General features: G+C 37.4%; 1 protein-coding gene across 2 annotated transcripts in view; it reads right to left on the reverse strand.

Moving 5' to 3' along the window:
* rxrab (retinoid x receptor, alpha b) overlaps window positions 1-17,276 on the reverse strand; it is an 82,091-nt gene that overhangs the window by 54,087 nt on the left and 10,728 nt on the right. The window contains exon 2 of one of the 2 annotated variants that reach the window (XM_055200665.2): window positions 684-815. The exons of the other annotated variant lie outside the window; for it this stretch is intronic. Coding sequence (XP_055056640.2) covers window positions 684-815 — 132 coding nt within the window. The remainder of the gene's footprint in view (window positions 1-683; window positions 816-17,276) is intronic. 2 annotated transcript variants of the gene reach the window in all.

The following is a 17,276-nucleotide window of genomic DNA, read 5'->3' on the forward strand; positions in this document are numbered from 1 at the left end:
AGTTGCAATAAAATCAATCCTATTTGACAAGCTGAGTACAGTTTGTAACAATATTGAGATCTCTTTTTAAACTTTAGGGGAGACAGGAGGGCACAGAATAGAGAAAAACATAAGAATGAGAAGAAAAAAGCAAAAATCTTTGCTTTGATTTCCGTTTAGATTTACAGAGAAACAACATATAAGATTTAAGAAAGTATAGCTTTAATACACAATAAACTTACTTTACATTGTATTTCTGCAATATGTACTTGAAAAAAGCAAAAACCTAATAAAGAACAATATGCCAAACGAAAAATCATTTGAAAACAAAAGGACCCACGGTACGGCATGTGAATACATCATCATGTTGAAACATAGCATGCAGCAAGAAAGCCGTTGAAACAAGTCTATTACAGAAGACGCGGGGGGAGAATGTTTCTTATATGGGATTTGCTGTAACATGTTTAACCCAGAAACTATTTCCCATAACTGTAAAGTAACTGTATCATGTGTCCCTACACTTACACAGGAACGAGAGGACAACACGTGTAACACTTCTACAGTATGCCTTTATAAAAGCGACACATTTGCTGACAGCTGAATAAAAATCATTCTCAGTACTGTGGGACTGAACTAATGTATTTATGTAGCGAGCGCAGGTGCGCCGATATGCCCGTGAGTGCATGTGTGTGTGTGATTTATACCTGTGCATATCCTGTGCTGTTGTAGTGGGTACGAACCCATTAAGCCAGAGCAGCCATCGGGCGAACTGCCAGCATCGCCCAGCCGGCTCCGCAAACACTGCGGCACTCCTGAACATGCGTTTTTCAGGAGTCCTGTGTGTGCGACACAAGAAAAGTGGGTGAGAGTCACTCACTTTCAGTGCAAAGAGATACGACCAGCTTAAAACCAGTATGTAAAACCCTCACGCTGCATTAGGAAACCAGTCATGTCTCGCCAAAATGATAATTTAATAAGCGCGATCGGCTTATATGACAGCCCCGAGGAAAACTCAATATCTCAGAGGTGATTTTTCATAATGCAGGAGTTTAATGATCTTGATGAGGAATTGCTGAGAAATGAGAGTATCCCTCACTTCAATATCCTGGCAAATCTGAGTTTACTAAATATATTTAGATGGCATTACTGAGACATCTGTTGTACACTCTTGAAATAAAATAATTTCTACAGCTCTACAACATTTGTAGTAAAAACAAGATTTGACTAAAAGGAACAAAAATGGTTCTCCTAAGACATCAATGCTAAGAACACTTCATATAACCTTTATTTCAACCCAAATGCTACGTTGTTTTAACCCCCAGCATAGCTTTGTTTATTTAACCCAACTGTTGGGTTTGTTGTCCATATTTGACCCAACCATGGGTTAAAACAACCAAATATTTTGTAACATTTATTATTTTAAGAGTGTAACATTATCATTTTCAGGCAGTAGACACACTGCATGTGATAGAAAAATGTTTCTTCCTCCTTCTTCTGTTTTAGTACAGTAAGTTATGTCAAATATGGTAAGCATTTAAGAATGTCCCCTTTGAGGCTGGGCAAATTCATCCTCCAGTTAGGTCTGGAATGCTCGTCCATGACATCACCACTTGTGGGCGGGGCCTCACCTCATGGTTTAGGTTTGCAAGATTTGCTGTACTCTCTAGAAAGGCCCATATGTGTTTGTGCAACTGCATGCGTGTGGCCCATACTACGTTTCTCTGATTGATATGAAAATAGCTCGACCTTGAGGTGTTTTATTTGCTTGCTGGTAAAATTGCAAGTGGCTCAATTTCATCTGAACTTACAGACCACCCAATACTTGAACTCAGTATTGACCTTGTGCAACAAAGGACACCTACACACACAAACTAAAAGCAAAATCTGTAGGTCTCTTTATGAGACCCATGATATTTGCTCCTTTCAGAGCTCACATTTACAAGACCTTGATGAGAGGCCGCGCCATGCCGAGCAGATTCCTGTATTCAAGGTCTCCATCTCATCTCTAAGACAATCAAAGTTAAGGTCAAAGGTCAGGCCTGCAATTCAATTCATCGTGAACGTCATAAAAATCTCTCTTTCAAGGGTTCTTGGTTCTTTAGAATCTGGACCACAGTGGAAGCAGAAGTTGCAGCCTTGGCCATGTGAGCATCGGCAGCCTTCGAGTGTCTTTGTTAGCCTTGAGAGCCGCAATAGAGATGAAGAAAGATTGAGGTTCTTTAGCTGCATGATTGATGAGGGTAGTACATATTTTGGGATATTGGATGTTTGTGCTAAAGAAGATCAGCTTTTGAGGTTCACTGACATTATGATGCAGTAAATGATGAGAATCAGACTGATAAGTTGTTTTTTCATATATTTTACATTAAAGCTTTTATTCAAAGCAACTGACAAAAGTGAAGAAAACGACGATGCGATTCTTTATGAACTAACATGAGACGTGCAATAAACATTCTTATTAGGGATGCAACGAAAGGAAAATTCTTGGCCGAAGTCAAATAAAATAAAAAACTCAGCCGAAGGCAGAATAATGAACAACCGGACAATTATTTTTATTTTTCCTAATTATTTTGCCTATTTTCTCACAATTGCACGAGTAACATTTTTAGAATGTCCTTTTTACTAGATTTATTTTATACTATTTAACAATGCAATTTTTTTAACATTCCATTATAGTCATTTTAGGATCTTTTTTATTTTTTTGCGTCTTTCTCTGACACTTTAAAAGGCTTTTACCAACATGTTTGTTGCATTTGCGCACCTCTCACTCTGGGGTGCGTTTCCCAAAAGCATCGTTAGCCAACTACTGTCGTAAGTTTAGTCGTTACTGATAAAGTCCAACTATTTGGTGTTTCTCGAAACCATAGTTCAAACGAACATTCGCAAGCTGCATTGCAAACTTGTGTGGTTTGAACGACAGCTCTTCACCTGTCGTTTAAAGCATAGTTCCTTGTTATTATCATATATAGACTTACGTTGATCATGCTTTTGAACAAAATAAGCAAAAAAACATGTAGTACATTCTATACCCATCATTCTAAATATATTACAATTTTATTTTACGTCTTTAAGTTTGTAAACAGAATTAAAGTGCTGCATTTGAAAACGGCACGTGCGCAGTCCTACGAGCTTTAAGACCCTGGGGAATCCCTGGGAGGAGTGACATAATAGGGAACTTGAGTATGAATTAAATATCTTGAAAATAAACAACAGATAACTTAATCACTATAACAAAATCAGTCTTCTGATGCAATATATGTTATTTACAGCAGTAATCTGACATGAATTCGATTTGCACAGATTAATTAGCCTAGTACTTCACCTCCCACTTGACATCATCAACTATGTTGGTTTACCAACATGGGGTGCGTTTCCCAAAAGCAGCTAAGTTAGCAACTTTGTTGGTTGCAATGCAATTTCCCATTGCCAACCTACTAAGTTGCTAACACGTTAGCAACAATGCTTTTGGGAAACGCACCCATGGTCATCAATTATGTTGGTAAACCAACATGGTTCAAACGACGAATGTGCGACAAAGTTACTATGCTTTCGGGAAGCAGTCGTGACAAGGTACTATGTTAATTACTATGTTGGTTTAGCAGCGAGTTAGTCGTTGTTCGGGAAACGCACCCCTGCGCTGGTTGCTATTTGATCTCATCATCAAAGATCTCATTGTTTGGTAACATTTATTGGGTCTTTTCACTTGTTAGGCAACCGAAATTAATTGGCCGAAAATAGCTAAACTCCTTTTCGGACAAATAATTTTGGTTGCCGAACATTCCGTGGATCCCTAATTTTTAGAGATTAAGTATAGAATAAAAAACTTTAATACAAACAAAAAGTGAAACATTGCTCTAGATTACTCACAAGATTTAAGTTAGTGTCATGTAAATTTTCACCTTAAATTTGATATTTTCGCTGCAAACGTGCTGCCCAATTTGCGTCATTTGCATCGCCCTGCGCTGATTCACGTATGTTCGCATCTTTGCATTGATTTGTATGTAATCTACATGCAAAAATAACAAAATTTGCTTCTGATGTGTATACACCATAATGCTGCGTTCAGACCAGCCGTGGTAGACGCATCAAGTGCGAGTGATTTCAATGTGAAATTGGCACGAATTGAGCGTTGCCGCAGCAAGCCCGCAAGTTACAATTTTGTAACTTTGGCGGAAAAACACACTGCGTTAACCAACGAGGAGCTTGCTCTAGTAGTGACGTGATTACAGGAAGCGAGCAGAGTTGCAGAAGCCCCTCCCATGACGCGAATTTCCGCAAGAATTTCACATTGACTAGAATTTCACGCGAGGCTTTCACGCGTGAATGAAGCGAGTAAATGTTCAACCGGCAAACTAGACGCGGTAGACGCGATTTTGACGCCTCAAACGCGGCTGTTGTGAACACACGGTATGTACTTTTTTGTCAGCCAGACTTCCTTTACCAAAAAGTATTTACTTGAAGAACAACTGGATTTTTTTGTAAATATTTAAATAATTTAATAGCAAATTTGCATTTAACTTTATTTATTTATTTATTTTTCATCTATTTTTACGTTTTTTATTATACAACATAGTTATTGTTACCATCTTCTGGTAATTTTTTGTAATGTTGTGTAATGGTTACATGGCATGCAGATAAACAAATAAAATATTTTGTTAGTAAGTGTTTTATTTTCTTTTTTTATTTTAAATTAATTTATTTGCATCTTACGATTTAGTTGTAAGTTGTCAATTTAAGAACCCCCAGCAATTCCTACGAAACCCAGTTTGGGAAACCCTGCTGTAAGTGATAAAGTAAACAGGATCACAGTACGGAGATCTTCGGCTTTGGTTCTTCTAGCAAGGATTCTTATATGATGTAGTAATGATGGCCTGAGTGTGTTTTAAGTTTAGCTGTGTCATATCCTGTCAGTAAATATGAACAAAAATAGCACAGAAACTACTTTGGCAGGGCTGTTGAAATAGTCAAGATAGTATGCTGGAACAAAAGGTCTGATTCATAACCTTTCATCAGACACTGACAGCAGAGACAGTGATGGTGGGATGAATGAACTGAAGCAGTTTAAAATAGCGGCCAAACTCAACATTCGTTTCTGTTTTAGAAAAAAGCAAACAATTCTTATGTACTCTAAAAAGCGTTGGGTCAAAAAGGGACAAACCCAATTTTATCTATGCTGGGTGGTCACCAGCATACCAGCACCAGAACACAACATATGTTGGTCTTGCTGGTATGACCAGCATGGGATGCTGGTGCTTTGGTGCTGGTTTAGCTGGTGCTGGTTTGGTGCTGGTTTAGGTGGTGTTCACTAGCAAACATAACATATGTTGGTCTTGCTAGTATGCTGTTTTTTTCAGCAGGGCTGTCGGTAACATTAACATATCCAACGAATCACAGTCGACCTCTAGTAGTTCAGTAGTAAACATTTTATTTTGGAATAAATAAAGCTAAATATGTAATCTACCTGTATTTAAAACCTCAAGTAAATAAAGAAATGCCAACCCCTGTTCTATGTCATCGCAACCTTTTGTAGTATCTTTATTTTAAGGAGTGTATGTATGCCAGTAACTAAAAGATCTCTTGAGCATTAAAAGAGCAATAAAACATCTCAGAGACAATAAAGACAGAAAAAGAGAGAAGTTGGATTTGGTATAAATGAAAATGTCATACAACAACAGGCAGCCAAGGTAAAAGCAACATCTGAGCTCAGAATCAACATCATCATCAAACATTCAGATCAGCTCTGATGATCTAAAAATACAACTTCATCCCATATAAATAATTATAACATCTTCCGAGGAGCTCATCCAATCATTTCCAAACCTGTTTCCAAAACGTTTTCTTAATCCTCAGGATGCTCAGCGTGCCATAAACTGTCCTAAATAATTCTTCCCACTACATAATATTACAATATTATGATTGTAGGTGAGCCAAATATTTCTCACAAATTATTCTTGGTGTAGCCAACATACTTTCCAAATGAACTCAACTACAGCAATCCCTCAAGTGTCATGCGTTGGAGATAGATGAACCTCATAATTTACACATCACTGCTAGAAAAGACAAGAAGATGGCATGGGCTGAATCCATCCCACCGTACATGTGAAAAACCTCTTTATTATGTGCATGTGCGTATGTTAGTTGTTTTGAGTGCATTTGGGCAGATGTTCAAATGTACGAGATGGAAAAACTACATTTGCTGTTCTCAGCGGAGTCTGTTAATAAAAGCCTCTCTGTAATATTTTTCCACATCCTATAATTTGAGCATTACTGTTGAGAGGCTCAGTGCTGCAGCTACAGAGATTAACAGGCACCACAATAATGTTCACTCTGTGTACTTCACTCGAACGGAAACAGAAAAAAATGAGTTGATGAAATATTGCAGCATATTTCAATTTTTCAACCCTATTGCTTCTGTTTTTACGTCAAAATTGGATGTGTGTCATTGAGTTCGCACTTTTTCCTGTTGAACAACAAGAAAAGATTAAAGGGACAGTTCTCAAACATCAAATAAGGAGCCTCTGGCTCATGAGGCAAAAAACAAACGTCAAATTATTGTTTTTAAGTGCCACTTTAACTTACTTCCTTTAATTTTTAAATGTGTACATCTGCCTTCTTTCCCTAAGAAATTAACCATAGTTTTAAAGGTGCAGTGTGTAAATTTTAGCGGCATCTAGTGGTGAGGTTGCGAATTGCAACCAACGCTTAGTCCACTGCTCACCCCACGCTTTTGAAACACATAGAAAAGCTACAAAAGCCGCCACCGGACAAACATGTAATTGTTGGAGACAACTTAGTAAAAAAAGTGTCCGTTAAGGGCTTATGTATAAAATGGCGGCACAAAATGGCGACTTCCATGTAAGGGGACCCTCGGTGTATGTAGATAAAAAGGTAGAGGTCGACCGATTTATCGGCCGGCCGATTAATTGGCCGATTTTTGGCATATTTTTAAAAATCGGCTTTGGCCGATTTTGCTGCAAAATTAGGCCGATTAATAGGCAGGCGCATCTGCGGCACCTAAGCGCTGTTGTAGAACTTGTGACGCTGCCTCTTGCTGCAAGCAGATCGCTCCCGTCTCGTGTGTGTGTACAGCCATGCCTTGTTCACAAACAGCTTTACTAAATGATGGCGGGATCGCGCGAATTAAGCAGCCAGTACAACAGCACGACGGGCTTATGTCTCGCAGTGCACTGTCCGTGCAAAGATTAGGCTCATTTCATGTGATTAATGAGTGATGATGAGTTTTGTTTGCGTGACAGAGAGAGAAGAGCCGCGCGTGCACGCTTTCTGTCTCCCTGCTTTTATTACTCAAAACAAAACTGACTCGATGGCGAAAGGTCGGAAGACCAAATCATATCCACAAAGGAAATGTTTTTCGTGTTGTTACAGTAAGACTTTGTTAACAGTTTTGCGCTGCTCAGCCTGGATTAGAACACAATGCGTCCGATTCGCGAACTGACTCCTTTGAACGGATTCGTTTGAATGAACGGTTGAAACAACAGATCTGTCCCAACACTAAACTCACAAGACGTCACTGTCAGCACAATCAGTCACTTATAGCATCTCAGAAATGAGAATGTAAATGTGTTTAGAAAGATTTGCCCTAAATAACAGTCTCAACTAAAAAACATAGACATTTACTATGTTAACTTTATGATGAATAAATATTTTATCAGGTCTACCAAATAAGGATTTTATCCTACAAAGCAATAAAAGCCATGATAAAAAACTGATCAAAGATGATGACAGCAGAGTGTCAGGTAATATCTGTGTATGATAAATGCATGGTGCAGAGGAGGTTGTAAAACTCTTCAGAAAGACCAGTCATATATTTTTAAATACTTTGACTTAAATAGTGACATTTTTGCATTTAAAATATCTGCTAATAATGATGAGAACATTTTGATTATTGTGTCCATATAGAAAATCGGCCAAACATATCGGCCATCGGCTGCCCTGATTTCTAAAAAATTGGCATCGGCATCGGCCAAAGAAAAAGCATATCGGTCGACCTCTATAAAAAGGTCTCGTTCTAAGTTAATAAACACATAACGGTTCATTATTTAAGGTCTTTATACAGCCCTGATAATGTAGTTTTGTATATTATTTTGCATTTCTGTCAAGAGATCCTTCTAAAAATTACACACTGCACCTGTAAAGAGCACATATGGTCCGATTCTTGATTTTGCACTTGCTTTGATGTGTAAGGGGCCAGTCACACCAAAAGCGTTTATGGTAGTTGCAGGCGCCTTTTTTGAATGATATTCTATGGGCAGGGCGCGTTTGCGCGCTGTTTATGCGTGCCGAGCGCCTTGCGGTTTTTTGCACGCGTTTTTGAAGGAGCGCTGAGACCGGAGAACCGCCCGACATCATTCGCGTCTTTCCATTATCCAATCGAATGAGGGGAGAGGGGGGCCTTACGTTGTGGTGAGAGAAGTTTACAGTTGCTTTTAAGAACCGGACTCCACTCGCTCACTCTCTCCTGCGTGTTTGTGCACTTCTCACCCTCAAACAAGGTCAGAGCAAGCGCCCTCTTTTTAAAGTTTCTGCTAATATGACAGTTAACAGCAAAAGAGCGCTCACGCTTCAATATTTGATTGACAAGACAGCTGACTCGGTGGTTGCTTAGCAATATGAAAAGCCGCATCGCACTGCTCTTTTTTTAAAAAAGGCAGTGCGTCGCGCCTTGCGTTTGCAAGCGTTTAAAGCGCTTTTGGTGTGACTGGCCCCTAAGTGTGTATTAGTACGTTAGCGATAGGGATGTCAAAATATGCAATTTCCCATATTCGATGATCACTTAAATTAACGATCAATCAATCGAATAATCGTTAACAGTAATAGTGCAATAAGCCATTACAGCAGTGACATATAGCCAATGACATAAAAGTGTGCGTAAAAATGCCAGCTTCCTAACGCGAATTAAAAGATTTTATTTTGTCTAAATAACATGCTAGTGGGATTGTAAAATGAGTCAATGTAGTTGGTGTTTTGATAAAAATCATCAATTGAATCTCGTAATGAAATATAATGACTAATAGACACAGTAAACTCCGCCTCATAAAGGGCACTCCGCACAGTCGGATGAAAGTCTGTGCGTCCATGACAAAATAAGTTTTCATTATCATCAAGTGTTATTTTTCTAGTTGTTCACCTTGCTTTCTGAGTCGTTGATACATCACTTGTTGTAATTATATCCAAGAAGCACACAAAGGGCATTTCTCCCGTCGTCACCTCAGCTTTAGACCTGCTGCGTACTTTCAGCAAAGATGCTTATTATGAAGACTTCAACCTTCCATTAGAAAATCTGTTTAGCGTGTAGCGCCTCAGCCAGTAATGATGATGATCAATGATATATGTTGCGGGAGTTCAGAGTGTAACGACAGTCAGTTACAGTTTACATTTAACAGTTTCTTGCCAGAATGTAAGTTTTACATTTTATCTGTTTATTAAAAACGGCTTCTGGTCTCCTTCCCTGTGTAAAGCAGCGTTAGCAGCGTTGCTATGCTAATCTTGCAGGCTTCCCTGAAGAGGGTCTTTGCTTTCAGTATCCTAAGTGTTTAGATTTTTGGCATCGGAACCTCTCAGATCCACTGCGGATGCCATTTCGTTGCGTTAGCAGCCAGCCTCGTCTCGAATGAGGTTATAAAGCCCAAGTGAGTGTTTGGCATCAAGCATTGTTGTGATCATGGCTAGTTTTACTTCTTCACGCTTGTTTAATTTTTTCACCAGCTGTATATGTGCTTTGCGCAGGCGCCGGACACACGTGCTTGCTTTGTCGACAATCGTTAATTTTTATCGATTTAATTCTTATCGACAATTAATCGAAGATCGATTTATTGTTAACATCCCTAGTTAGCGATAAGCAAAACATACAAACCCCAAAGTAAGGATGACTCGAGCTATCATTTCCAACGTAAATCTCAGCGTAAATTTCTTTGACTACAACAAACACGGATTGTAGACAACAGTTTACTTCCTGGGCCAGTTAACGTGGACAAGACCGACATTATCATAATTCCTCCCGCTTCAGACTCAGCCTGTAAGTTTACTCCTGTCAGCATTGCATTGTGAGCGAATCTTTTAAACATGGTAAGGAGCGTCACATTTTCAGCTGACGTCAAAGGTATTCAGGCCAATTACAATGTAAAGATTAGCTGGCCAATCAGGGACACAGCGCTTTTCAGATCGATGGGAAGACAGGGATATCTGGAGGTACAAAAATGTACGGTATGTGGAAAATAATGTGTAGTTTGAACCGTAAACCACGCAAACACATTGTATTATACCAAATACACAAAATAACATTTTTTTGCAATGAAATAGGTGCCCTTTAATATATGGTGTTAATAAAAGTGTTGCAGCCATGTTTGTTTTTGTATAGTAAAAGTTAAGCACCCTAGGAAATTAACGATAGTTATAGTAAAGTAAAAGTGAAGTAACCATGTGTTGTTTACCATTTGAATAACCATAGTTTTAATACAAATGCCATGATTAAACTATAGTTAGTGTGGTGAGACTATGATGAATTTTTTGAAGTGATGTATACATTTTCATTTTTCATTTTATTCTTTCTGTCCGTAACATCATCCTGCCAAAAGGGACTAAAGGGGATCGCACACCGGCCACGCAGCTCAGCGCCGCGTCGTTCTAAAAAAAATCAAACACATTGTTTTCTATGAGAAATTAGCCAATACTGGCTAAATCTGGTGCATTTTACATATTTATGTATTATTAAAGGCCACCAATGATCAGATTCACAATTATACATTTCCTTTGGTGTGTAAGTGTGTATTAGTACATGTTTACGATATGCAAAAGGTACAAACCCCAAAGTAAACGATGACGCGAGTTAAATCTCTTTTCTTGGATTACAACAAACACACGGATTGAAGGCAACAGTTTACTTCCTGGGCCGGTTGACGTGGACACAACGGTCATTATCATAAATAATCTGTTTTTTAAACCCCGCGTACACATTGTATTATACCAAATATACAAAATATCATTGTATTATACCAAATAATTTTACCAAATTAATGTGCACTGTTTCTGAATAAATAAAAAAATAATAAAAAAATAAAAAATAAAAATAAATAATAAAAAACATATATATTTCTGCCAGTGGTGACCTTGACAAAAATATCACAATAGCATAACATGCCTTACGTACAGTCGTGGCCAAAAATATTGGCACCCTTGATAAATATGATCAAATAAGGCTGTGAAAATTCATATGCATTGTTAATCCTTTTGATTTTTTATTTAAAAAATAATAAAAAATATATCCTTTAATTGGATAATAAGAATTTAAAATGGAGGGGAAATATCATTATGAAGTGAATGTTTTTCTCAAATACTCGTTGGACACAATTATTAGCACCCCTAGAAATTCTTATTGGTAAAATATCTCTGAAGTATATTCCCATTCATATTCACAATTTTGAGCACTCCAGCATGATTATAAACATAAAATCATTCAGCTCTGACTTCCTGTTTCACAGAAATATAAAGAGGAGGGGAAACAAAGCCTAAATTCCCTTAATCATCCATCACAATGAGAAAAAACAAAGAATATATTTCTGATGTGCAGCAAAAGATAATTGATCTTCACAAATTGGTGAAGTGGCTTTAAGAAAAGAGCTAGAGCAGTGAAAATTACCATTTACATCATCAGGGTAATAATTAAGAATTGTTACAAAACTGCCTGGAAGAGGACATGTGTCTATATTGTCCTAATGTCCGGTGAGAAGGAGAGTTTGAATAGCCTCTCTTAGGGTCACAGCTGGAGAATTGAAGAAAATAGTTTTTAAAAAATTGTCAAACACAACCTACATCAACACATGTTGTTTGGGAGGGTTACAAGAAAAATTCTCCTAGCTCATTCAAAAACAAACTAAACCATATTCAGTTATCAGCCATGACTGGGACTTTAAATGGGAATGGCTTCTAGGATCAAATGAAACTAAAAAAATTGTTTTTTAGCAGCAAACACTCAAGATGGGTTTGGTAAACACAGAGGAAAAAAAGTACCCCATGTGTAGAATGAAACATACTGCTGTTTTTTTATATTGTGGGCCTATATTTCTGCTGGAGGTTCTGGACATCTTGTTAAAATGTATGGCATCATGGATTCTATCAAATACCATCAGATAAAAAATCAGTAAGTGACTGACTCTGTTAGAAATCTTATAATGGGCCATGTTTGGATCTTCCAATCGTACAATAACCCAAACACAAACTTCAATAAGAACACAAAAATGGGCCACTGAGCTCAAAACCAAGCTTCTGCTAAAGCCATTCCACTCTTCTGACCTGAACCCCACAGAAAATGAGAGGAGTGAACTGAAGAGGAGAAGCACCAACATGGAGCTGGGAATCTAAAGGGTCTGGAATGATTCTGGATGAAGGAATGGTCTCTGATCTATTGTCAGGTGTTTTCTTACCTCATCAGGCATTATAGGAGAAAATTTAGACCTGTTAAACTGGCAAATGGAGGTTTTAAAAAGGGTGCCAATAATTTTGGACAATGTGTATTAGAGAAAAACATTTATTTCATAATGATATTTCCCCCTATTTCAAATTCTTATTATCCAATGAAAGAATACATTTTTCTGAATTTTTTAAATAAGGATTAACAATGCAGATGGATTTTCGCAGCCTTGTTTGATCATATTTACCAAGGGTGCCAATATTTTTGGCCACGACTGTATTACGTTCCAAGTGAGCACATATTTTGGCTTTGCGTGAAGAAAAAAATATCACTGATAATCTTCTCCTTCACTGGAGTTACAGTCTGATTCTCACATCACAAGACTTGAATGCAGTTCATGACTCAAATCTGTGCTCCACAGAAGAAATCAAATCATATTGGTTTGGAACGACATGAGGGTGGGAAAATGATGACATAACTATGAACTAGGACACAAAAGATTTGTACCCTGATCCTTAAATGCATCTGCCAAATGAACAGCATGTCATCTATAACAACCTACAGTAGAACATTAGCAATCTATTTTTATAACTTTAACAACTATAATGTCAACAAACAAAATTAATATACAGGTTTTGTCCATTTAACAAAGACTTTGATCTTTAATGTAATCATCTATACATCTGATTTTGCGAATACAAATATTGTGAACTTGACCAAATGCTACTACTAGGGCTGGGTATCGAGTGTGATATTTTTTAGGCCCCGACCATGTTGCCTTGATACCATCAAGTATCAAAAAACAATGATTTTTGTTCGATCCCAAAGTTCGATACATAAGTGGTCAATATCATAAATGTGTGTCCAATAAATACATGCCGTTAAACGTGCATATGAAGGGATCTGTTAATTCTATTGCAAATGACTTTTTTACAATAAATTGCCTACTGTTATGCATCGACTGATGTATATCAACACATGTTTTCATACAGAGGGTTTGATTAAAGCCGCGGGTCTCCAGCAGGTAAACCGGCCCCCTTCCAGGCAAACACACACATCTCACTGACATCCTGTTCCTCGCCTCCTCATTGTTCTCTTATGACTTCCTGCCGTACCAAATCACATACTCGCCAATGTAAACAACCCTGGGAGAACATAAAGCCAAATGACGATGAAGACAGCGAATATGTCAAGTCCCGTCCTGCCATCGGTTACATTGAAAAATGCAATGAAGCAACTGTCGGAACACCATTAGCGTTATGAGAACGATACTGTATCACGTTACCAAACAAATTAAATCAAACATGTCTGATGGTTTGGAATACAATCTGTCCGACTAAGGGCAAAGGGTGGAAGGTTGGTTTGTTCCTAAACATTCTTTACAGTGCAACTCAAGTGCAACTTTACCCCAGAGACATTTAAATCAGTCTGGATGGAAACATAAGCACATAAAGGAGCCGAACGGAATGTATAGCACAATTTAGTCCGTGTCTTATTTTTCATGCCGAAAGGTGAAGAACTATACGCAATCTACAATTTGTCCTCTGATGCAAAGACAGCAAAGGAAAAATGATGTCAGTCTGCAACAAAGGTTGTGCCGACACAATTTTGTGCCAATTCGTACGTATTTTATGACGTGGATCTGCTTTCAACCCAGAAATATTGGGATTAGGAGCAAGGTTAGGGGTGGTGTGTCATTTACGTTTTTTTCAAATAATCATACATTTTTGTACGATTTACTTTGTACGAATTCATACAACTTAGCCACCTCGTAAGATATGCACAAAGACCTGTGACATCAGGTGGGTTATGTTTGCAAATTGCAAGGAGTCTTGTACTTTCTTATGCTATGATTGGGTGCGTTTACATGCACAAAATACGCATAAAAAACATCTTATTATGCAAATCTGTTTTCATGCATTTACATGTAAATAAACGGGTATGCAGAAAACAGATTTTGCTTAAGTCGTTCATGAACTTTCCTTGATAAAAACTATTTCAGTTCCTATGTTGACTACCAATCAGTCTACTGTCAAGACAATGAACTTGATGGATGAACTTCAGTCATGTTTAATACTTTTTTTATTCTTTTTTATTATTTAACTCATTAAACATTGGGAATCTTACATAATATCGAGCATTACAGTGATTTTATCAGAAGTAAAGGGTTTAGAAATCACAAATCCTAATACAGTTTTTTAAAGAAAAGATGGATAGTCAAGATAACAGTGGCCTTTAGGACCCATTTACATTTGCATTTCATTTAGCGCAGTGCTTCTCAATTATTTTCATGCCCCCCGTAGGAAGAAGTAAACATTTCGCGCCCCCCCAACTCTCCGCCGCGACTGTAAATAGTATAATTTATCTATAAAATGACACATCTGCAAAACATTGTATCCTTATTAACATTAAAGAAAACACAAAAAAAGAAATATCGATCAACTTACAGCAAAGAATAACTTTATTAACATTGTTTTTTAGTCTGTAACAGAAAATACTTAAAATGGATCAATTTGCATGAAAAAAATCAATCCTTGTTTAAATTATAATATTTTTTGACCGTTTGATACTGAAAAATTAAATTAAATATAATCAATAAATAATAATAAAAACTCAAGCGGCTTATCAGCGTAATTGGGGTGTAATGTCTTTAAGTGACAGTGCAAAAAAATCACTTCCTGAAAAAGTATTTTTCCCCAGGGTCTCCCGTGCCCCCCCTGGTGTCGCTTCGAGCCCCCGCTGGGGGTCCCGCCCCACTATTTGAGAAGCACTGATTTAGCGGATGCTTTTATACAAAGCGACTTGCAAATGAGAGAGCGTTTACTTGTCACTTATGCTTAACAATCTAGGAAATGTTTTGATTGAAGGTGAATTTGAGATTGAGTTTTCAAAGCTTCGAGACAAGAAAAGTTGAAACAAGATCTGGTTAGTTATCCAGTAACAGTTTTTTCACAGAGCCTCAGGGAGAACACACTGTACATACGCACACACAAATTGCTACACGACAACGTGTCATATGTCAATGCCACACGTAATTCAAACAGGATGTGACATCTACATTTATTACAGAGAAAAACTGTGCTATTGTCTTTCTATTTATCATGCAAAAATGTCAATCATTTTTCACCTAGGTATACCGATGACATTTAATGCTGAATGTGTTTTTTTATAATAAAGGGAAAACACAATATTTTCATGGAGTGTAAATGGGTATGCAAAAGCAATTAGAGCAATCTAGCCACATGAGTCATGACTCTATTAAGTTATTAGAAACAAAATGGAAATCTGTACAATCAACGTGTGCAATTACCAGCCATGCACAGGACTGGTGGGAGGCTGGAAATAGTACAGATGACATAAGTTTAAGGCTGCTGCTGCTATGACTCATTTTTCTGCGTTACTTTTACAAGGAAGACCTGCAAAAGAATCTTGCTCCCGGGAGTATAGAAAGGAAGAAAGGCAATTTGGTTCGCATTATGGTAAATAGGTGGGTTACAAATACATTTATAATAAAATGTGAGTATGAGGAAAAACATAACTGGGGACTATATAAAGAAAAAGAAAGGAAATATCTTGAATATTAGCCGACCCAGTAAATATAACAAGTTTGGTGGAAACAATAAAACAATACAGTAAAATACTGTATAGGATTCCTGTAGCTCAGTTGGTAGAATTATGCCAGACTGATCTCACAAAAAGTCGTGTTATAGTCACAAAAAAATTTATTAATTTATTCGTGTCACTCAAATTTCTATAAATATTTTTTCATGTCCGTGGCACAACTTTTTTGTGTCATTTTATGAATTGTTTTCTCATTGTTTTTTCCTATTTTCTTACCATTGTTGATTGGGGTTGGGGTTACTTTCTGTTGGATTTTTAGACATCCTAACCCAAACCCCAAATCTAGCCCCAAGTGACAATGATTTAAAAATAGAAAAAAAATTGAAAACAATACATAAAATGACATGAAAAAGAATGTCGTGCCATGTACACAAAACAGTTATTTATAGAAATTTGTGTTGAGTGACACGAAAAAGACATTTGTACTTAAGGCACGAAAAAGCTGAATTTCGTGCCATGGACACAAATAAATTAATAAAAATGTTTGTGCCTATAACACGACTTTCCACAAAATCATATTGGGTTATGCATAAGCAATGCAAAGCTTGTGGGTTCGATTCTGAGGGAATTCATATAAAAATCTATATCTCAAATACACTGTTAGTAGGTTTGAATAAAAGCGCCTGACAAATGTAAATGTAAAATTAAAGGTGTACAAGATATATATTTTGCAATAATTTCATTGTTTTAACAATGTGCAAAATGATATTACTTGCTTTTTAAAATACAGCCTTCAGTGCCCACAAATTCAATTTGCATGCCCTTTCAGAGCATGATGTAGCAGCACATTTGATTGTTGCATGTGTATGTCTTATGTCACGAGGATGCATATTGATAGCCCGACTGCAAAGCACAATAGCCCCGGGACGTAGGTATTAGTACATGTTAACAATATCCAAAAGGTACAAACCCCAAAGTAAACAATGATAATGAGTTATTGTCTCCAACGTGAATCTCTTTTCTTGGAATACAACAAACAAACAGCTTGTAGGCAACAGTTTACTTCCTGGGATTTACGATGTTGTAAAGACCGACATTATCATAATTCCTCCCGCTTGGATTTTACAGCCTGTAAATTAACTTCTGCTAGCATTGCATTTTGCGCAAATCTTTCAAACATGGTAAGGGGCATCACATTTCCGGCTAACATGAGTGGTATTCAGGCCAATCAGAATGTACAGATTAGCTGGCCAATCAGGGACACAGAGCTTTTCAAATCCATGCGTTTCGGTAAGAGAGTGAAATCTGG

This window comes from Misgurnus anguillicaudatus, chromosome 22, assembly GCF_027580225.2.
Source record: "Misgurnus anguillicaudatus chromosome 22, ASM2758022v2, whole genome shotgun sequence".
NCBI classification, from domain to species: Eukaryota; Metazoa; Chordata; class Actinopteri; order Cypriniformes; family Cobitidae; genus Misgurnus; species Misgurnus anguillicaudatus.